This window comes from Pelodiscus sinensis, chromosome 6 (genome assembly GCF_049634645.1).
Source record: "Pelodiscus sinensis isolate JC-2024 chromosome 6, ASM4963464v1, whole genome shotgun sequence".
Taxonomy (NCBI): Eukaryota; Metazoa; Chordata; order Testudines; family Trionychidae; genus Pelodiscus; species Pelodiscus sinensis.
The window spans coordinates 36,421,396-36,444,876 of NC_134716.1; the positions used below are offsets into that span (position 1 = coordinate 36,421,396).

The 23,481-nt window shown below is 40.1% G+C and overlaps 1 protein-coding gene across 1 annotated transcript in view; it reads right to left on the bottom strand.

The window, feature by feature from the left end:
* PRUNE2 (prune homolog 2 with BCH domain) overlaps window positions 1–23,481 on the bottom strand; it is a 153,456-nt gene that overhangs the window by 10,091 nt on the left and 119,884 nt on the right. Inside the window, exons 11-17 of the mRNA XM_006122482.4 lie at window positions 18,162–18,338; window positions 12,187–12,289; window positions 6,057–6,188; window positions 5,618–5,704; window positions 3,184–3,282; window positions 1,086–1,121; window positions 502–540 (exon numbers count right to left, since the gene is read on the bottom strand). Coding sequence (XP_006122544.2) covers window positions 502–540; window positions 1,086–1,121; window positions 3,184–3,282; window positions 5,618–5,704; window positions 6,057–6,188; window positions 12,187–12,289; window positions 18,162–18,338 — 673 coding nt within the window. The remainder of the gene's footprint in view (window positions 1–501; window positions 541–1,085; window positions 1,122–3,183; window positions 3,283–5,617; window positions 5,705–6,056; window positions 6,189–12,186; window positions 12,290–18,161; window positions 18,339–23,481) is intronic.

Sequence of the window (23,481 nt, forward strand, 5' to 3'; positions counted from 1 at the left end):
GTATCAATAACACATTGTGTTCAGTTGATACCTGTATGTATCGTGGCTAGGGAAACTAAACTCCAGCAGTGCATTTCAATTGTGAAAAAACACAGATTTTTAAAGGAGTATTTATTGCAGAATTTTGGGCGTTTTATCATGGAAAATTAGGATCCTTGCTAATCAGGCACTTTTTGAAGTCAATAGCAAAACCTTGTGAGAGAGGAGGAAGTGGGTTCTCAAATGTGGCATCCATATATGGTAATTCAGATTATGATTTGCAGTGCTTAATTTGTAATGAAAGGGCTCAAGTAATTAGATACCGGGGCTTAAGTAATTGTTTTACATTCATAACTGCTGTAGTAAGTCCTGTGGTTTTGGAGCTATGGCTTGCCAAGCCTAAAGATGCCGGGACTCCAAATTAAGCACTGATAATCTGGTTGCAGCGAAAAACATAAAATCCAGTTCATTCCTGTACACCAGGTGAACGTAATGCCAGCAGCTAGCCAAAAACTGTCTTACTTAGCTGTTTCTGATGCTTCCCTCAGCTCTTCATCCAGTCTGCATGAGTAAAAGTTATTGTTGTAGAGAAGAAACAAAGAAGCAACCAGAGCATAAGAAAGCAGCAGAGCAATAGCAGAGCAAAGAACAAATAAGGTACATGCTTCTAAAATATTCACTCAATTTTCTGCACTGTTCCTAACAGTCTTCTGTTCAATAGTGTATCATTTCTTCTTGTTCAGCTTTTCCCCATTTTTACTCTAGCTCCTTGTTGAGTTCATCTGGAGGCAGCCACATAAAAGTAGCAGGGTTTTAAGGCATGCTTGCTTATGAAGCTGAGGACATTCAATCTTTATATTGGATACAATCAAATTAGCTGCAGCCTCAGCCAAGTCAAGGATTTTTCCAGGTTAGTAGGTTTTAATTGCAAAAGGAGGCTGATCTCAACAGCTCGAAGGGGGAAGTAAAACAGCAAATTACATACAAGCAAATGAACAGGAGACCTCTCTCAATTAGCTGTTGAGGTCACCTACGTGTGAAAGGCTGGTTCACAAATGTTCAATCCATTATGGACATTAGCATGAGCTGCAGAGCAAGAGTTTTACCTCATTCTTCTCTTAAACCACTTCTCTTCATCATACCTTACAAGATAAAAGTGAATGAAGGGGGGAAAATCTATAAATTCAAATAATATGCAAGTAGAAAAATGAGCAAACTTTATTTCACTGTCCTCAGTGAAAACCAAATCAAACCAAACCCCAATGCAACTTAATCTATTCTAAATACCTCATGATTAAAAACAAAACAAGAAAAAAACTGACAAGAATCCTTCTTTTTTCCCATAGGTCCAACAGACTTGCTGTTAGTTAAGGAATAAACCCTGCATTGCAGAATGCTAACTGTTACACTCTCCACTACAATAATTCTTTTAATCAGAGCAGGATTCCTCATGACAGGCAAGGAAGAGGCATATTGGAGCACTCTGTGCTGTGCTAATCTTCTTCCTGCTGGCAGCAGTATATATCCTCAGACACATCTCCTAGCTTCTCAGATTCATTGTACAGGTACAGAAACGTGTACCGAAGATGTAGGCAGGGAGAAGGAGAGAGACGGGGAATGGCAATGATCCTAAAAAAGATCAAGAATGGAGGGACAACAAAGATGTACAGAAGGAGAAAGGAAAGAAAGGGTGGCAGACATCTGTAGATAGCATTTGCACGTCTGGGACATCACTCCATTTCAACTTTTCAGTTGGAAAAACTGCCAGCTGAGCACTATAATTTCTCCTCATCAACACATTTACCTTACCAGCAAAGTAGTCGAACAAATAATGAAACATCCACTATCTGTGTTTCACCATTCTCCCCAGAACCCCTCTCCTTAATGGTACTACACTGTCATTACCAGTATCACCATGCCCTTCAGAGCTACTGAATCTGAAGAACTCACATGTCGCAAAACATCTCATTTCCTGCAGATTGAGGCATTTTTATATGCATCTCTGACAGCTAAACTGAATAGCTTGTGAGATATAGGACAACACTGATACTCGTTTCAGATTGGCATCTACTGTAGAACAGAAAATGAGGGAGAGGATGAAATTTTACTAAGATTAAAAAACTTGGAAATCTATCATAGTTTCCTTATAGATCATTGTTGCAAAGTTACATTATTTTTGGCATGCATTATATTTTTTCTTCTGTATGGGTATGTCTACACTTGCACCCTAGTTCGAACTAGGGATGCAAATGCAGTCATTCAAAATAGTCAATGAAGTGGGGATTAAATAGCCAGCGCTTCATTAGCATGATCTCGCCGGCGCGCTAGTTCAAATCACAGCTGATTTGAACCAGGAAGTGCGTGCTGGGACGCGTTAGTTTGAACCAAACCTCTTAGTTTGGGCATACCCAGGTTTGAACAAGACAAAGGAAATGTGCTAAGACCCCTTCTTTGCAAAATAAATCTTCACATAGGGAAGACTATGAAGAACCTTTTGTCAAGAGGTGTCACACATAACTCCAGCCAGGAAAGGTATTTCCTTGATTGGCGCGCTACTATTTATGAAAGTAACATAACCTTTACAAGGGTAACTGCTGTTTCCCATTATCTTTTAGTCTTGCTCACGAGTTATTGTTTGTCAAATCATTGGCAAAAGTACTAGGTGAGCCCCAGGGATTCCATTGTACAAATGACAGTGGTCTTATCAATTGTGTATCTTTGAATTATTGCTTCAGTGTTAAGTACAGAACAATTAAGGTAAAAAAGCATAGTAAGACTTAACCGCAGAGCAATCATTCAAAATGTGATGATACTCATGAATGGATTAAACTTTCCTGATCTGCCTTCAGGTTATGATTAGTGAATGAAGAAATTGTTCTGATTAGATAATATCTCTCTCTCTCTCTCTTTAATGTAGTGAATGTTTTGCTGCTTCTGCAGTTTGGGATGGAATTTTTGTGGAACCAGGCAAAACTGAAATTGGCTCTCTCTTGCTTACATATTTGAATTAGTGCCTGATTCTTAATAATTCTTAATAAAAGTTTCCTAATTCCCGTATAGACTTTTGCAACCTCTCTCTCCAAACATCATAAACAATCATGTCACTCCATGCGAAAATCAGATTTAGAAGCAAAATCCTGCTACAGTTCTAGCTGATAAATAACAATACCTTGCTTAGATTTTTTCTTAGTATGCTTCACTTACTTGATAATACTCTCTGGTATGTGTACATATTCCATTGGAATTAGCTCACTGAGTTCTGCCAATGTACCAACATACTGGATCTTGCTGCTGAATTTTGAACTGAAACACAGAAATCCACAGACTATTTCATTTGCCCCCTTCACAATCTCACACACAAGAAAATGTAGGTAAAGTGGAACATTTTTAATTTTTTAAAAAATTAAAAAAAATCTAAAAGTCTAAAAGTCCTGTCTTCAATTTAGTCATAATATTCTTCTGACTATTAATGCACTGAATGGGGACTGACAAGATGTACAAGATTCCTGATTCAGGGACTAAAGTGGCAGTCCGTTTATTACTGCTGTCCCTTTGAACAGGAACAAATTTCACCCACTGCTGGGGAGTGCTTTAGAGATTAAGATGGATTATACCATGCAATTAGTTTTACATTTTGAGAGACATGCATTAAAATACAAAAGGAATGAGCTCCCTACCCTCCAATAGCACATCTCTGTGGAAGAAAGGGGCAGAGCCTTTCCTTTTGTTATGAGTGCTCACAGAGCGATTACCTATTATATTATATCTTTAATTTCAATATTGAGATTCTTGGGGGCATACATAGTAACTAAATAAATATTTGGTTTTGTTGCACTTACATTTTCAAAGTGACTCCCTATCAGGAAATATATATTGTAACTTTCATTTTTGTCCTCATATATGGACATGCTCATTTTAGGCTCAAATTGTGAAAGGGTATTTCATTTGTTTACATGGGCCTGTATTCTGCTAAATGACTGTTTACTGCTTTTAAAAACTGATTGTGTAGTGGAATGTCAGTCATTTTTACGGGTAACAGGTTTTAAAATCTAGCATTTGAACTTCTTTAACCTGAATTTTTTGGACGAGGAGAAATGTGCATTCCTGGTCCATTTCTTCTAAAGTGACTTTAGCTTTTTTTACTACAATACAAGAATAATACTGTGTTTAACTGAGCTCCTGTTGTAATCATAAGCAGTCTTTTTATTGACTAAAATAGGAATTGGAATAAACCCATTGGAAGACATTAAAATAACAATGAAGGAGGTACACTGAAAATGAAATTGAATTATCTAATGTCTAGATCATAATAGAAGCAATATCCTTTTTTTAGTTAGTAACTGATGATATAGAAACAGCTTTTTATCAGTGTGGTATTTGATATATCAGCTGAAGCAAGTATTGCAAACATGATGCTGATGCAAAAAAAATCAAAAAGGATACAGATTTTTTTTACAAAATGTGACTTGTCCAAGTGAACTAAGGTCTCAAAGATCATAGTGCAAATTGATAGTATGTTTGACCTTTATTTGTAACCATAAGGAGTTAATCTTAAGATTAATTTACGTTATATGTAAGGTTTATGGGTTGATCCATATTTTATTTTTAAATGGAAACAGAGGAGGAATTTAGAGGAGTAGAAGGGCAGGTGGACAATACATCCATTTCTAATGGTGTTTGATGGTATTTACAAGGAAACTGAAGCTAAAGCTAAAGGCCTGCTTTCATTTTCTTTGTCAGGCTGGATGTGCTGCTCAGTCATTGCTCTCTGGCTTTTTTTAAGTGCTGATCTGGAGCTTGACAGCGATAAGTAATTAAGTAATCTTTTTCCTTACTGAGAAATGTCAATAAAACACCCACTCAGGCTTGGTGCAGGGATGCTCCAAGATACCCTTAACACTTAAAGTCAATTAAAAAAATAAGAAAGTTCCATCTAAACACACAGGCTGTGTCTACACTGGCCAGTTTTTCTGGAAAATCAGCTGCTTTTCCGGAAAAACTTGCCAGCTGTCTACACTGGCCGCTTGAATTTCTGCAAAAGCACTGACTTCTTACTGTAAGAAATCAGTGCATTTTGCGGAAATACTATGCTGCTCCTGTTCGGGCAAAAGTCCCTTGCGCAAAAGGGCCAGTGTAGACAGCAGAGATTTGTTCTGCGCAAAAAAGCCCCAATTGCGAAAATGGCAATCGGGGCTTTTTTGCACAAAAGCGCGTCTAGATTGGCCACGGACGCTTTTCCGCAAAAAGTGCTTTTGCGGAAAAGCGTCCGTGCCAATCTAGACGCTCTTTTCTGAAAATGCTTTTAACGGAAAACTTTTCCGTTAAAAGCATTTCCGGAAAATCATGCCAGTGTAGACGTAGCCACAAGGTATCCAGTTGTGTGTCTGTGATGCATGCAATGAATTTCTCCACTTCATGTATATTGATTTTTTGCACACACAATTAGGCAGGTCATCTAAGTGTGTGCAAATGCCTGAATACATATTTCATTTTTTTAGAACCTGGGAAGTGGCATGCAGGGACTTGTACAATAAGTATGCATACAAGCAAGTCCTGTGCTAAAGCCATTTGTGACCATTCATGGGCATGTATGTTTTGAGGGACACGAGTGAAAATAAAACTGATGTGCATTACATACCTTATGAAAGGTCGTGTCACTGCTAGAATAGTTCTGATAAACCAAGAAGGGTGAACGATTATAAATGATTTCAAATTCTTCCTTAACCTAAGTTGGAAAGAAAAATGCTCCAGCTTCTTAAAAATAAGAAGGTCACATAGAAAGACTATATGAAATCAAAAACTGGTCTGGTAGCACTTTATAGACTAACAAAACATGTAGATGGTATCATGAGCTTTCGTGGGCACAGCCCACTTCTTCAGATGATTGGAGTTATGAGTTTAGGGTGTGCACACCCAAAATAAATAGGAGAGGGGAAGAGGATGGGGGAGGGAAAAAAAAGAAAGGGGGGGTAGGAGACACGGAGCTAGAGGGAATCAGTAAGTATCTGAAGACTGGCAATAATGAGAAGAGGCATTAAAATACAAAGTATGGTCAAAAAGGAAAAAATATTTCTCACCGTCGATCAATCATCTGGTAACATTTTTTCATCCAGCCAAATCCTGGCATCTTTCTCCGTGGTGTTGCTCCATTCAAGTAGATGATCATATAGTCCTCAGCTACCATCAGCTCTAAGGTACTTATTACGTATCTGATTACAGAATAAAAGCCCATGAGTGAGAAATCGAATTTTACTTTATTAATTCATCCCTAATCGAAACCAGATAATTAAGCATAAATTCATTAATTACAAGCAGGTTTAGTATAAAATAGCATTTCATTTTCTGTAAATTAAAAACAGACATTGACAACTCTCTCAAAGCTACTTTGTGGCAGTTTAATCTTAAAGCTAACCTCTTCAGTTTCAGAAAAAAGTAGTTTGCTTAGGAAAACTTCCTTTCAAAAAATGAATAGTAGTCCTATAGCACCTTAGAGACTAACAAAAAATATGTATATAGTATCATGAGCTTTCGTGGGCAAAACTCACTTTCTCTCTTCATCTGAGGAAGTGGGTTGTGCCCACAAAAGCTCATGAAACTAATATATATATATTTGTTAGTCTCTATGACGCTACAGGACTCCTCGTTGTTTTTCTAATGTTACAGATTAAAATGGGTGAGACTTCCTTTCCAAACGTGAGTCTGGAATACTTCCATCATTTCAGGTGGCTTCCCTATCTCCCCTCCGCTCCTCATTTAAGCACACTAAGCCAACACAGTCAACAAGGGAGACCATGCTAATTAAATTCCAGGTGGTGCTTAAATCTAACTAATGCAGAGTAAAAGAAACTTAGCTTCCTCATCAGTCATTGGCATGTTTACTAGAGGAAATAAGACCAAAAAGAAAGGAACATTCGTTGTGGGATCAAGGCTTAGGTTGACAACAGATACTTGTTTGGAAGAACAGTAAGGATTTAAAGATATTCAGAAACAACAGTGATGAATGGTGTTGGCCCTGTTTTGAGCAGGGGGTTGGACTAGATGACCTTCTGAGGTCTCTTCCAACCCTAATCTTCTGTGATCTGATGATTAAATACATAGGTATAGTCGGATTTTGCATTGAGGTCTGTGGTGTATAGGTTACGTAGGTCTGTGACTGGGGGAAATTACTAAGCTTTTGAATTCCAAAACTATTAAGCCAGCTAACTAACAAGCAGTGTGAACTTACCTGCTTTTGTGGTGGGGATAGAATACCGCTTTGTACTTCTTACCTCTTTGTACTTTTTTTTAACATAAAAATCCCTGAGGCAGGCATGATGCTGATATGAATCTGCACCCCTGCAACAGTATTATGATAGAACTGCACTCTGCTGGCCAGATTCACCCCCACGGAAGTAGCCACTAAAAGGGCGATTTAAATTCTAGTCTGGTCTCCTCAGAAGCAGATGATCACCTCTTCCCCCACATGCACACGCATTAGGTCTCATCTACCTCTGCTATAGTTAGATATTGGCTTATATTCTGAAGCATGAGGTTTTATATCTGCTCCAAAATGTGTGGACTCCTCCATCTGTGTCTGTATAAAAATGGCAGTGGAACCTCACAGATCTACGCCTTGGTAACCTACACACCTTCAAGACCACAATGCCAAATCCAACTTTACCTATGTATTTAATGGGTCACATCACTGTTGTGTTTGAGCATTTCACAGTCCACTCTCCTCCTTTAAATACTTTTGTTAAAATATTATTCTTTCAAACAAGAAACTGAAGCCCAATTCTAACCTCACAGATGTGCTTGTAATCACACTTTACACCTATATGGAAACACGGATCAAATTAAATGCATGGAACTATCCAGAGTAGTGTCACACTTCACTACTGATTCACAGTACTTTTTATTAGGGCTGTCAAGCAATTAAAAAATTTAATCACACGATTAAAAAATGTAATTGTGATTAATCACACGATCAATCACGTGCAACACCCCTTTGAAATGCTGCAGTGGCATTTCAATGGGGCAGAGCTGCATGGAGCCCGGGACCAGCTGGAGTTCCCAGCTGACCTCGGACTTCATGAAGCACTGCCCTTTGGAAGCACCGCCGCGGTGTTTCAAAGGGGCAGCTCAAGGTGGAGGCAAGGGTCGTTTAGAGTCCCCAGCTGATCCCCGGCTCCGCTTGTGCTGCCCCTTTAACGGGGCAGCGCATTAGTGTCAAAATGGCACATCAAAAGGGCAGCAGCACAAGCGGAGCTAGAGATCAGCTGGGGACTTATCCCCAGCTCTGCTGCTGCAAAGCCTCTTTTAAGCGCTGGAGCGGCACTTCAAAGGGGCTTTGCGATGCAGAGCTGGGGATCAGCTGGACACTCCAGCTGATCCCTGGCTCTGCTTGCGATGCCCCTTTGAAGTGCCGAAGTGGCACTTGAAAGAGGCAGTGCAGCATTAACATCTGCAATTAACACGTTAATCCTGTCTTGTGTTAATCGCAGGCGTTAACGCAGGTCATTTGACAGTCCTTTTTATTGCCCCCTTCTCTTTTGCACTTGTATGCTGTCCTACCTAAGCCTTGAGCCTGCAGACTTAGACATGTCTTTAACATACACAGTGTGAACAATCCTGAGGCCCTCTTATTGCAGTGAATCAGTGGGACTACACAGTAGGCAAAAAGTTAAGCATGCATGCAAGTCTTTGCAGGATTGGGACCACAGAGAAGAGAGCAAGTCATCTTATGTGTATAAAATGAGGGTGCTATACAAATTGTACATCATAATAAACATTGACAAATAAGAGTAAAGAGAGTGATTTATACATTTTTTAATATTAGAGACTATCACTATGACCATCTACTCTGACCTTCTGCATAAGACAAGCCATAGAATTTCGTCTACCAATTGGACCTCACTGGTCCGGCACTCTCGGGACCTGAGTGGTCCCAGATGAGGGAATTTTCCGGATCAGGGAGGGTCCCCTGTCTCCTACCCCTGAGCCTTCCACCCCTACCCACTGCTGGCTCCTTTGGCCCTGCTGCTGGCTAGGTGACATGGCTGCCCTGGCCCCACTGCTGATAGTTGTAGCTCTAGCCCCACTGCTGGCATGGCAGCATGTAGACCTGGCCCCTCTGTTGGCTGGCACATGGCCTTGATCAGGCTGCTGACCTGCCGCGGTCCCAGACGCTGGGCTGCTGTGGCCCGGTCTTACTGCTAGACTGGCTGTCATGGCTCTGTCCCCACTGCCAGACCGGCACACAGCCCCATTGGGTTTCCAAGGCATAACCCTGCTGCCAGCCCCGCTATCCCCAGCCTTGTCTTTTACAAGGTTCTCAACTGCTGGGCCTCCTGCCCCAGGGCTCTCTCGTTCAGCAACAATAATTTTGGCTGGTTGTGGACTGATGCTTGTGTAGAACTTTGAATTTCTGCCTCTTTCATGCTGAGGAATAAGCAGCCACAACTGAGATAGCAGGCATTTCAGTTTGGCTCTACAGCAACATCCCAGGGAAGTGCATCAACAGCTGCTCTCCCCCAGGGCTTGGATCTTGGCCCAGATTTAGATAATCCGACAGGATTAGTCAAGGTAACAAATTGATGACAGAACACTTTGACTCACAGGGCACCATAACTGCACTAGGTGAAATATGTAAACAACTAAATGCACAATTTCTAGTGATTGTAAATCATTGATATGGAGCTGATATCGGGGGAATATAGCACTGCAGCTGCAGGATTATCTATGGACAGTACTTTGCTTAAGGCCAAAAAGCACTAGATGATAAAATGTGGGGTACGGGACTCTCTGAAATTCCTTGTAAGATTAATTAGGAAGAATGTATGTACAGATATTTGTAGCCTAATGTAGTGGGGAGGCGGAGGGGAACCAATATATTGACACCTCTTTAGTTCAATGCATATACCCCTTTTGCAACTCAAACAAAAGAAATGAGTGGCTAGATACTTCCTCTGTTGTTTCATGACTATTGTGTGTGAAAGAAAGAGGTGTTTGCCAGTTGCAAGACAAGTTGAAGACACAGGTCCAAATTTTGTTCCCATTTCCACTGGTGCAAATCTGAAGTAACCCCAGCGAAGACAATGGATTAAAAAAAAAGACCCCGGTGATAGACTTGAGCGGGGAAGTCTTGAAGGCAATTAAATTACTTTGTATACCGTAGTGTAAATGAGAGAAGAATCCAGCCCATAACCCTTAAAGACTCCTCTATAATAGTCTATCCTGATTACACACAACTTTATTTAAAACCTGAGGGGTTCAATTAGGTCATAAAATAATTGTTCAATAGGAGCCATAATTATGCTCTGTTGTTTTTTCCAGGTTTAAGACTATATTAAACTAGATATTGTGATATATTTCCCCCTTCACATCTTGAAGGTGCTACTCCATTTGTAGATCAATTGATTACTGGTGATGTTAGGTAGGATTTAGATGCAGCATCTACTTTCAGATGAGTACTAGTAGAGGTCTGAATCAATTAACTCACTCACTGTTGTGTTTATGGTGGTGTTGCAGGCACCAGCATGGCTGGAACAATCTGTACAGTGAGGGTGCTGAAAGGCCCTGAACCAAATGGTAAATTCCATATATAACAGAAACACCACTTCAAGCCAGGTGGTGTGGCAGCACCCTTGTGTGTTGGTTACCTTACTAAGGCATGCTGCGGATATGATGCAGCATTAAGCTTTATATTGTATGGGCCATATTTTATTCTGAGCAGAGACCATTTTTCCTGAACCCACTATTTGTGTCTCAAGGGATGGAACTGCAAGGAATTGTGCTCTAATGGTCTTACCGACCTTTTCTTTAAGCAACCGCCTGTGCAAGGCCAGGGTTTGGTTGGCCTCTGAATTGTGCAAGCTCACCAGAACTTTAAACAGGCTTGTGAGGCTTTGGAGGGTCAGGCAGGGTTAGGATTTCAGCAGCAAAGACTGGAGACAGCACAGGGTAGCTGTTGCCTTCTCCATCTAGTTGCTGCCAGAACAAGATGCCATTTAGGAGTGACCTTTGTGGTTAAAAATTAAAACAAAGTTGGGTTCACTCCGTCAAACTTATTTATCCTTCCTCACTGGTAATTGCCATTTGCAGTGACTGACTCAGAAGCAGCTAGAGTTGGGAAAAGTCTTAAACACTTTGGGGCAGTGCCTGCAGGGGTGCCATTCAGGCCAGGTATATGCCTTCCCTGAGTTTTGTACCACATTTGGGTAAAGTTTCCAACAGGAGGGACAATCCTGCCCTTCCTTGCTCCAATGTATCCTGTGCTGCTCCTGCTTCCCCACCATATAGTCACCAGTGGCCATGCTGTTTGGGACAGGGAACCTGCACTGCCTCCTGATTTGCTGTGCAAAGCTGGCCATAGGCTGATGGTGAGTCCCCTTTGTTCTGCCCATCATGTATCCAGGTGGGCAGAGCACATCCCACACTCCAACCCCTTTCTTGTGGATCTGCCCCCGCCCCCTCGTGCTTACAAAGGACTGAACACATGGCTAGTCTCACAACAGCACCCCCTTGGATACATGATGGGCAGAACAGCCTCTCCCTTCATCTTGAGTTCCACCCTTCCTGGTATCAGCCCCTAGCTACTCCCACCCTCCATCCTGAGCAATTTTCAAACTTTCTGAGTTGCACCCTCTCCCTAGACTATAATTTTTAATTGTGGCCCCCTTTTATCTGTATAAAATAGGGTTTCCAGGTGTCTAAGTAGCCCATGGAATCACGATTAAGGTCTCCCTCCTCTATCTGAAGTGCTGCCCCTATGTGACAGTCTTTTTGTTTTATATCTATGCTGTGCCAAGGACAATGGGGCCTTCGTTCACAACTGGGCCTTCTAAGTTCTATGCAATACAAATAATATCAGTGGTGAAAACTGAACTGAGGTTAAAGGCAGGAAAGGCTACAGGTAGGACTGGCACTCCCTTGAGAAATGATTGAATAATTTTAGAGCTAAGGAGCATGAAGCTATTAATCCTTGTCATTTGGAAAATAATTACATTTGGCTTTTCTCCTGACAAATATTCCTTAATTTTTGTTTAGTCTAAGCAACTGAAATAACCGCTACACCAAGCATTGTATTTAAGATAGCTTTTCCCCCTAGCATGCAAGTCACCCTCCTGGAATACTCTAAATTACCTCTGAATTAAAGACAGGTTATCTATCAGTTTGTAATTATATGTATTAACTCAAAAGACTGTACATTGTTCATACATCACTCACAGGAAAAGATTTTCCATGACATAGTTGTAGTCAGGTCGACTGCTGTCTGGCAGGAAACATGCAGCAAACACAATGATGGCATTTAGACCATCACCATAGTATCCTGTGGAACAAACAAAAAGGCATTTGTCTCTCAGTAAATGACTCTTAACAAGATTATCTTTAAAAAAAATTACAGCAGGTCTGAAATAGGGTGTTTTTTTATATATATAATTTTTAAATCTAATGGGAAGCAAGTAAACCCTTTATTTTTTAAGCCCAGTTTTTAAAATCCCAGTTACTTTTGCCTCCAGCAGAGGTGGAAATTTGGTATATTCACAAGGGGAGCATGAGTTGGCATGCACAGAAAGGAACAATAGCTCAGGACAAAAATTAATCGCTGTACTTAAAGAAATGGAAATCACCAGAGCTTTTGACATATCAGCTCGAAGACAAGAAGGCTGAGAGAAATTTAGTTGTGGGGGAGAGGTGATTAGAAGATGATCCTACTCAGGACAACCCTGGCTGAACTTTTCCCTGGATAGGAGTCGTGCAAAAACATTTCTATCCTCAATCTAGTAATGAACACTTGATAAACAGGCTGGGTATGGGACAAAAGAGGAATTCTCTCTGTGCAGCAACTGGAGAAAGGGCACTGACTCTCTTGTTTGTGACAGCTTATACTCAGAGGCCTTGACATGAAGGAATAAGCCTGTCTTCTAAACAGGAATTAGGAGAGAACATTGAATCCCCTCCCCAAGGGTACTTAAATCTGAAAAGACAAAAGAATAAATCTCAAAAGGGAGAGTGACAACTAACATAACCTTCAACAGAGACAATAAGAATGAGATAATATCTTTGCTTGGACCAGTTTCTGTTGATGAGAGAGACAATGTCGCCTTCAGCTAACCATTAATATGAGCTGTATTAGCTGTTTTACATAATGGGATATATTAAGGAACAGGCAGTATTTTTCTCCTCTTCTGTGAACGTTGGGATGGGATTTCCTTGCTTCCATAAATTAGGAGATTTTCAGGGATTCCCTATCTAACTAACACAACGGAGTCTAGCATTAATTCTTTCAACTGTCCCAGGAGCTAGGCATTACCACGACACAATGGCGGGTATTGTCTCACCTTGCAGTTCCCTAGACCTAAGACGATAAGGTGCTGTTGACATTTTAAGCACATCGTTTGATCTGTGAAATTTTCTCTTCTAACATGCACTCTCATAGACAAGCAATGTTCATGAGAGACAGTGGTTCTACCAAAAGTTAACACAAATTCCTTGCCCATAGTTCAGGGGAAGCAGCCAGAGTGATCACTGAGGAATTTTCCCAGGGGTTGGTGCAACAGGAAACCTCCTCCCTAGGGCGTAGGGCTGTAGCTACTATCCATTCCTCACCACTCACATTCTGAACCCACCATCCCTCTCAGGAGTATGGCCAGTGAATCAATAAAGTACTGGGTCTATCTAAACTCTGGTGAATGTATTTCTCAAGCACCTCTCTGTGTTATCTAAGCAGGCAAGCCCCACTAGTAGCTCTTGCATATCGACACAAAGGACCATAATGGAGGTGGACTTTGTCTTGATACCAGATTAATTGCTCAGGCTCGCCAAATCCCTCCCAGGCATATGCAATAAACTATGCATCATTTCCACATCCACAATTAGGGGATCTGACTCTTGATAAATAAAGATTGTAATTCCAATGACCTCAGTGGAATCAGGATTTCATTCAATGTTTCTAACTTGGTCAATATAGTGTGGGTGTGTATTGTGGATTCTTATATTTCCTTTATGAGAATTACACTGTTCAATTTTAGCAGCAGTAGTATAGAAAGAAAATCATGCAGTTTCAAGGGGATGGGCTTGAAAATTTAGTTGAGGTTTCCACCTCAGATGTCCTTTGGTTATTTTGCATAAGGAATGACTACATTTGTCACGCCTCTCTGTCTCAAGAATAAGAAGATGCCAGACAAAATTCACCAAGTGTTACACAGCTCGCTCTTGTGGGTGAACGTCATGCACATAGAATCATAGAATCATAGAATAATAGGACTGGAAGGGACCTCAAGAGGTCATCGAGTCCAGCCCCCCGCCCTCAAGGCAGGACCAAGCTCCGTCTACACCATCCCTGACAGATGTCTATCTAACCTGTTCTTAAATATCTCCAGAGAGGGAGATTCCACCACCTCCCTTGGCAATTTATTCCAATATTTGACCACCCTGACAGTTAGGAATTTTTTCTTAATGTCCAATCTAAACCTCCCCTGCTGCACTTTAAGCCCATTACTCCTTGTCCTGTCCTCAGAAACCAAGAGGAACAAATTTTCTCCTCCTTGTGACACCCTTTTAGATATTTATCATAATGTTGATAAAACCAATAGCATCAGCCATGTCAAAGACAAGGTGCTATATCTTAGCACACAACACTCTGGGAAGAATGAAGAAGCAAAACAAAGGGTCAGTTTAACAGCTTATTACCCTGAAGAAAATGGTCACCGATTCCAAAATAAGAACTAGAGGTAAAGCAGGGCGCCTTCTCTTGGAAACAATATTACCATAAATTGCTATCGTGACAGACACTCATTTCTGCTTTTGGCAGCTTTCCAGATTCCATTAGTGTCTTCTAATTTAACTGGATCTTTCATGCAAGAACAGAATGAATAATAAAGTTGAAAGCATGCGGCAAATGAGACAGTTCACACTTGTTACAGACCTGCACACCAACCATCCTTTTTCATTAAAGTTAAGCTATCATTTTTGTAACATTTGCTCAGTGGAGTTGCATTGATGTAAACCTGGTGTAATGAAGAATTAAGACTCAAGGCATCTACATGGTGGGGAAAGGATTAGACCACTTGGCGCTCACTCCTGGAGAACTTATTTTAAATTCTAATTAGTTTATACACAAAGCTAAACTGAGTGGTCTAGTCACCATTGAAAAACTGTCCACATTTACAAAGACATCACAGGACAAGCCAGAGATTAAGACAAAAGGTAATTCCTGCTCAAAAACTAGGTTAACAAGAATTGCAACAGTAGAATTGTGAGAACAAGGGCCTGTTCCAGCTCCCATTTGAAATCAGTCACTTCATTGGCTGATTTTCATTTTAATAAAAAACATTGTAAATGCATACAAGGCCAATTATCTGGAAAGATAGGTGAATGTTTTTGAAGTATATGCATCTAGAGCAATTTATATATATATATACACACACCTATAAATACCACTAGCAAAATTGCAATTATTCCTGTTTTTCCTTCCTTAATTATATTACCCATGGATATTTCTGAAATAATTCTGGGGTTTCATGAAGTTCATAAGTTTAAATTGTCTTGTTATGATTGAAAACTGCTTTTGTAATGTTAAAATGATTGTATTGACCTATGATTAAACCTTTTGTACATTGGGTGAGTCTCTATGAACTTTATTACACATTGTAGATGATTATATTTGCAGACCAAACCTCAACTGGATGAGGTTCTGTGGCCTGCAGTGTACAAGTGTACAAGGTGATCACGACGGGTCCCTTCTGACCTTGAAGTCTATGAGAAACCGATAAAAATCTATAATTCTCTTAACTTCAAAGGAGCTATCCCTGCCTCATAGTAGCTGAGGATCTGGCCCTGGAAACGTAGTGGAAATGACAGCTTCAATTTCATTTACATCATGAATCTGATATATCAATGGAAAGGCATTTTCAATTATTTTAAATTTTCTTATTTTAAGTATCGACAGTAACAAGTCCAATGGGGTAAATAATTTGGGGTAGGCTTAAGCTACAGTCAGAAGACTGGTGACATTTTTAGGTTGTTACAGAACAGCAGGATTGAAGAAAACCAGACCAGACCTTGAATAGAATCTGTGTAACTCAATAGTTTGTGTCTCACCAACAGAAGTTAACCCAATAAAAGATATTTTACCTCACCCACCTTGCCTCTCCAATACTTCAAGTACACAGCTTAAATTAGGTCATGTAATGAGGTCACTTTCCTAGTTAAAGTTGATGGATTGTCTAATATTTACCAAGTAACAGGCCCACTAATGCAAGAGAAGTTACCTCATGGCCCAGCAAATCAAAAAGTCCTGAGGCTCCTGGCCACTGCCATTGCCACTGGGCAGCTCTCATAGTTGGCTGGGGGCAGGCAACGCAATGCACTCCAGGAACTGCAGAGGACTGGCTGCCTCCCAGTTCTGCTCCTTCTACCTGAGGCCCTGCCCCTTCTGGGAGCATGGAGACAGCACCCACTCCACCTTGCCCAGGAACTGAACAATTCTGTCAACCCCCGCTGGCAGGTTAGAATGCAAGGAGCACAAAATAAAAGATTGGCTCAGGTTGCTGGTGAACAGCTGGCTGCTAATGCTCATGAATGAAAAATAACTTTAGCGGTGTTCCAGGTTCATCAAGGGCACATATGGTGCTGAAGCCCCAGGGAAGCACTGCAAACATTACAGGCATCTTTTCCTTTACCACACATCCTACTTGGGACTACACCTTGGCTCTGGAAAACAGTTGCAGTCATGCACAGAATAAAAGTAGTTTAATGAACCATGCAATGGTATACTTCATTCAGCAAAACTATTATTGCTTTCACCTACACAGTAGATTTTTCACTACAGCTGGCTACAGAAAAACAAAAGCATTCACTCTTTACTGAAAGGGAACTTTATGCTATAACTATCTTGCTGCTAAAAAGACATTTATATTAGTTTGTTTGCTGCTGTTCGAGATACTTGGGTATTCAAAGTACCTGTCATCTCATTTCTACCACTACCATGTTGGATCAAACATTAGGCCAGACATAGGCAGATCTCCCTTTATGCCAGCTTTACACTTCCAGAAGTCAATAAACTTCAATGGAGTTACTTCTGATTTGTCCCAGTGTAAGTCAGAACAGCATCAGGCTCATTGCCTCGCCCAGAAATAATTCAGCTCCTTTTTGCGCAAAAGCCTCTTGCGCAAAAACGTCCTCTAATTAATTATGCAAATGAATCATGGCAATATGCTAATCTGCACTTCATTTGCATAGGCTTTTGCACAGGAGAGGTGCAGTATAGACATAGCCTTAGTTCCTTTGCCTAGGAGGTGCTGTTTCTATACAATTATTCTCCTAAGGGTTTTTTGCCACAGGGAGTAGCTTTGAGTTCCACTGGGGACTCTAAGGCTGTGTCTAGACTACATGGCTCCATCGATGGAGCCATGTAGATTAGGGTTATAGGCAAAGGCAAATGAAGCCACGATTTAAATGATCGCGGCTTCATTTACATTTACATGGCTGCCGCGCTGAGCCGACAAACAGCTGATCAGCTGTTTGTCGGCTCAGCGCGACAGCCATGTAAATGTAAATGAAGCCGCGATCATTTAAATCGCGGCTTCATTTGCCTTTGCCAAAAAAACAAATCTACATGGCTCCGTCGATGGAGCCATGTAGTCTAGACATACCCTAAGTTCCCAGGTGGCAAAAGCAGTTCAGAAGATGTGCTGAGTCAGGGCACCCTATGGTTAACCTGACCACAGAACTCACTAGCATTTTCTGACAATACCACTTATTGTTGGATCTGTGTAAGGGTATGTCTACACTAGCCCCCTAGTTCGAACTAGGGAGGCTAATGTAGGCATTCGAAATTGCAAATGAAGCCCGGGCTTCATTTGCAACTTCGAATGCCTACATTAGCCTCCCTAGTTCGAACTAGGGGGCTAGTGTAGACATACCCTAAGTGGTCTGCTGGACATGAATTTGCAGCTGCTTTTAGCCATCGTAATCTTCTTCCAGGTGAACTTTCAGCAAATGAGGTTTTGCACCCGGGTCTTCGGCAACAGCAGTACAGGCATGAATCTGGCCCCCTAGCTATGATATTTACTCTAATGTGAGGATCTGAACCAATGGGTTGTTTACATCAGTGACTGGAAGGAAGGAATTCAGTTTTCCTACTGCTGGATGAAGCATGGTTTTCACCTCACTCTAAAATGCTATTAGGAGTTCTGTACCTCCATGAGAAATAACTTTTTTGTAAGGCTCAATGACTTTCATATCAATCCTCTGCTCCTGATCTCCAATCACTACCGTTCTCCATAACCTATTGTCTTCTCGCTCTTCTTCAGCAGTGTACTCAGGGATGGATTCAGATTCCTCTTGGAAAACATCCCCAAGGGCTGCTTGACTTTCTGAAAAATAAAACAACAGATATTACTATAGTAGCTGCGTAACCAGAGTGATCCTAATTTGTTCTAGGCTACACTGGTGTAAATTAGTAGAACTCACCATACCCTTAAAGCCAATAAAGTTACTCTGGATTTACAGTGTAATACATGAAAACAGAATCTGACTCTGTAACAGCCACTTGGTCAGACCTGTCTCCCTTTTCCTATTTTGAACATGATAATAATAAACAATCACCCTGCAGAACTGCCTTTATATTTTTCAGGTAATAAAATGCAGCTCTTCAGTGATAAAGGGGCTGCTGGTGCAATAACTGTACCAAAAATGTAAAGTTGTCAGGAAGCAGAATGAGTGGAATTAACAATAGGCCTACATTGTTCTCAACTTTCTTTCCCTTTTATTCAGTGTTCTATTTTGGTCAATGTCAGCTTTCGTTGTTACTGCTGAAGAGGGTTGTCATGCAGTGGTACATAATGATTGGTAGCTTAGGGGGCCGTAGTCAGATCCAAAGCTCACAGGGGACTATGGAGTCTCTCAGCACAGCCCTTCTTGTTTCCTAGTCCCTCTGCTTATGCAATGCTGCCACTGCATTTCTGATGCATTTGGGGAATTCCATACTGGCAAAAGATGCTACAGAATTTAGTTTTAAATCAGAAGAAGATACATTAACAGAGTAACAAAGGACCAGAGTTGGTTTATGATACTCCTGTATGACAAATAATTATAAAACACACATATATCCTTTCGGAAAAGCTGAATGTTTAATGCAAGGTTTAGTGACTGGCTACATAAATATTAACATATGGTAGTCACTTAATTTGTAGTTGGAATTACTTAATTTCTTTCCCTAACTACTGACTGCAATATAGGATTTTTAAGTGAATCTGTTCCTATTTTCCATCTATTTTGTGTTATTCTGCCTGAAGCATTTTAGCATTAACACACCCATGAATAAGCAGGCAGTCTGAGCAAACATCTCTTGGTCAGAAAGACAGGAAACAGTCCTGAAGGCAGATATGGCAGAGAAGCAGAGACATTTTTTCAGTTGAAGACACATTAATAGCCTGCTCAGTCTTAGGTGAAAAGATTAAAAATAGCTATCGTGGAGATCTGGCAAAAAATGGAACATGAATTTTAAACCCTAATAAAAAATGCCTAAACTGTATTTAGTTTGAGTCATCAAATATATTAATAATTTGTCTTTATGCTGATACATCTGTTCTGTTTAATGCAGAATTAACTGAACTTGCTTAATATAGTGTCTAGTCCACATTAGCCATACATGTGCAGGGCCATATACTGAACCACTATAGTTTTGTCCTGTGTCCATGTTAGCATTGTCCAAATAGTTTTAGCTTCAGTGTCCCCTGGGTTTTTATCCTGCACTTCTTGGCACAACTTCCCAGAACCAGTGGCTTCTAGGCATGTGGGCTTGAAAGACGAGAAGTTACTGTAGGACAATAAGGGGGACATTAACTGAAACACTTAAGTCTACACTGGCTTAGTACTGTCTGTACTGGTTCTAAACCAGTACAGGCTGAAACAATCCCATCTGAACCACTACTGAGCCCTGCTGAAAACCAGTTGTTAGCCCACATACAAATCACTTGAAAAACTTTGTGTATCGACTATGTAGTAAGATGAAACATAAGCCATCAGGAACCCCTAACTGATGACAGACTAAAGGGGCCAGCTCCTCCACTGATATAAATGAAACTAGCTTCACTCATTTCAAGGTGTTTTACAAGCAGGGTAAGAGGCCCAAAGTATTCTTTTCAAATTCTACAGGACAGACAAAGCCTTAGACCTTCTCAGAGTAAAAGACCAGTCATTCTTTTATTACTACTTGGAAATTATTTCATAAATGAACCAGATTATATCTGTTATATTTTGAATTAACAAAATGCTGAACCTTTTGGTACTTACTGCCATGGAGAAAAAAGCAGTATTATTAATATTTACTAGCTTTATAGTAACAATCCCCATTTCTGTGTTTGAATTACTTGTTTAATCTCATGATCCAGAAAAAGGACAGTTCTTCAAGATACAAAATCCGGGTCTAGTATCCAGTTTACATTTAGATACTCAGAGACAGAAGACTACCAGTTTTGTTTGGACATATTCCTGGAGTTTTCTTCTCATGGCATAATCTTCAATTCCTGTAGATTCCTGGGCAATCCTGGAGAGTTGGCAACCCTACATATCCTTTCTTCATAAGTTGATAGCAATGAAAAAGACGGGAGCTGGAGTTGTCATTAATGGGGTTTGTCTGGGTCATTTGTGCAGTACAAACTGATAAAGGCTCTGCCCCTTCCTGAACTTCCAAGATTCAAATTTCAACTTTATTGAAAAGGATCTGAAATTGGCTCTTTAGATTTGGGTACCTGACACAGGATTTGTTGATACTGTGAATGGCTATAGAGGTAAATCAAATAATTTGATCCATATCCTATTGTATCACTACTTACACAGCTCTGTAAAGACATGATTCCCCAGAGAAATTTTCATCCTAGTCAGCCAGTCTGCTGTATGATTTTAAGGGTTTTTTTATGTGAGGTACATGCAGCACTTAGATCAATCTGAGGCTGGGTTGGGTTTTTTTTTTTTTGCTTATCTCAGTTATCTGAGTACAGGAATAAATTCCCTGAGCAGAGTTTCTGCCAGTTCACATAGACATTTCAGATCTAAACCAGGACATGACCCTCCAAGTATACAAAAATAATAGGAATGGACACCTTGAACTTTTTAAGTTAATGGTATCTGGCAAATGATTCATATTTAGTGAGTAGCTGTCTGATTTAGAGAGTGACATAAAAACATTGGGCCAAATTCATAATCAGAGTAAATGGGATCAATTCCCATTGAAATCATTGGCATCTGCATCCATTTTTCATCCAGCAGGTTTCCCCACACTCCTTTTATTACCTTCAGAAATAGTTAGCTTAGCTTTCATGCAGCCTTCAATATAATCAAATTCTGAAAACCTCTCTGCAGCAACCAGGTTAGATTTTATCATCACTCACTACATCTGCCCATAAAGAGCTCTGTTCTCTAACCAGAAGAGACATTAGAGATGCTTATGGATGAATGATTATGCAGTGTTATTACATGTTTAAAAGATCACTCTAAGAACTCTCAATTTACAATATTCTCTCCAGTAACAGAACATTCATATGCAAGGAAGAATTTACTTTAAATGTATTAAAGAGTTGTCCTCTCTTGTTGGTTGTGAATATGTGGTCACAACCACATAGAAACAAATTATAATCATGATTATTATTCATCTACATAAATTACTACATTGGCACATAAGATCAATCATGGACCAAGAAAGAACTAGCACAAAACCCACATCCCTTGTTCTATGAGAACAGCGGAATTAAGCAATTCTATACATTGCTTTAAAAGTACAGTCTGAACAGGAGAGTGGTATCTGGGTTAAGGCACTAGAATTAGTTACAGCTGATCATGGTTCAGTTTCTTGGTTCCACCATATGCACACTTATATGGCCTTAGACAAGTCACTTCATCTCTCTCTCTCTCTTTCCTTTAACTCCCCATCTATGAAACCAGGATACTTCCTTTATACCACATTGTGTCTTGTCTATTTAGACAGTATACTCTTAATTGCTGTGGGACTCCAGTGCCTATCAGATTGGGCACCAGAACTGGTTGCAGTTTCTAGGCAATACTGTAACACAAACAAATAATAATAATAGATTCATTGAGAAACAGGCTAAGTTTCATTGCTGGCTATCAGAATACTGCTGATCAATGCAATGTGCACAATAGATTTGTTCTGGTAAATTTCAAAGTGTGAACTGGCTTTTATTTTGGCATAATATCTCTCTAGACCTCTCTGTGTCCTTATCTGATGATTATCAAGATTTGGCCAGGTGATCAGAGAAATTTTGTAAGAGGGTAACTTTTTTCTGCTGTAATATGTTCCATAAGGATTTTCATTATACAAGGTGTCTCTTAGCAGGATTTGGAGTACAGACACGTTTCATTAACTGTATATTATTTTGCAGCATTTTTCTAAAATGGAAATAGAGATTAATATTAGCTGATATTTTATTATAAAATCTGGCAGTCCAAATACTGAATCCAAACAATGCTGTCCATTCATTTGCTAGCAACATAAAATCTAGATTGCTTTAACTTAATCAAGAAGAATGCTGAGTTCTTTGGAACTCTACAATCTATTGCAAACACTACATCCAGGTGGAGAAGCATGCCATTCACAGAATTAAAGCTTGGGTCATGTAAACACATCAACATGGGCTTAAGTATGCAGGTCCACTGTTGGATCAGGGCCTAACTGAAAACAATTTAAGTGCTGAATAAACTTCCATCTTAATAAAATATACAATATTTCATAAGATAGTTGGGGCGAGCTTAATTCCCACTGGCACAGAATGGGTTAAATCATTTTGCCCTGAACTAGTTTGGCCCACTGCACCATATGGGGATAACTGTAGTGAAGGCTGGTGATGTTTGCACTGATGCCATTTCTCAGAGAATGGATGGCTTAATTTCTACCTGTGGCTTAAAAGGAATTTGCCAGCACAAGTGCTTAATCAGTGCACTGAATCAGCACTTTCCCTTCTTCCTAGCTCCTCTCATCCCATAATACACCCTTTTGGAACTGCATGATCCTGTACATTGCATTGCTGGCACGTGCCAGAATATCCCTTATGGAAATTAGTCCTTTCTTTCTAAAAACACTGACCTTTTAATCATTTTAAGTGACCCGTATTTTTATAAAGGCCTGGAAAAGTAGGCTTGTACCAAAAGTAGTAAGGATGAAGACTTGGGAGATGTGCATTCAATTCTTAGCCTTGTATGACCTTTGTCAAGTTACTTAATCTACCTTCCGCCTAATTCCTTCTCTTTAATATAGAGATAATTCCCTAACTTACAGACACCTTGAGAGGATAAAATCCATTAATGATTGGTATCTGAGCTCCTCATGTAGTGATAACACCCAACTAAATATCTCTAGTACTGCCCCAAGAAATAAATAGGAGTGATACTGACAATTATTCTTTTGTAAATCTCGCTTCTGTCTCCAGTAACACAATCTATGTATTTTAGAAATGTGAATCTATCTATGTGTGTGAGCGTCCATTTATTCAAGAACTCCTA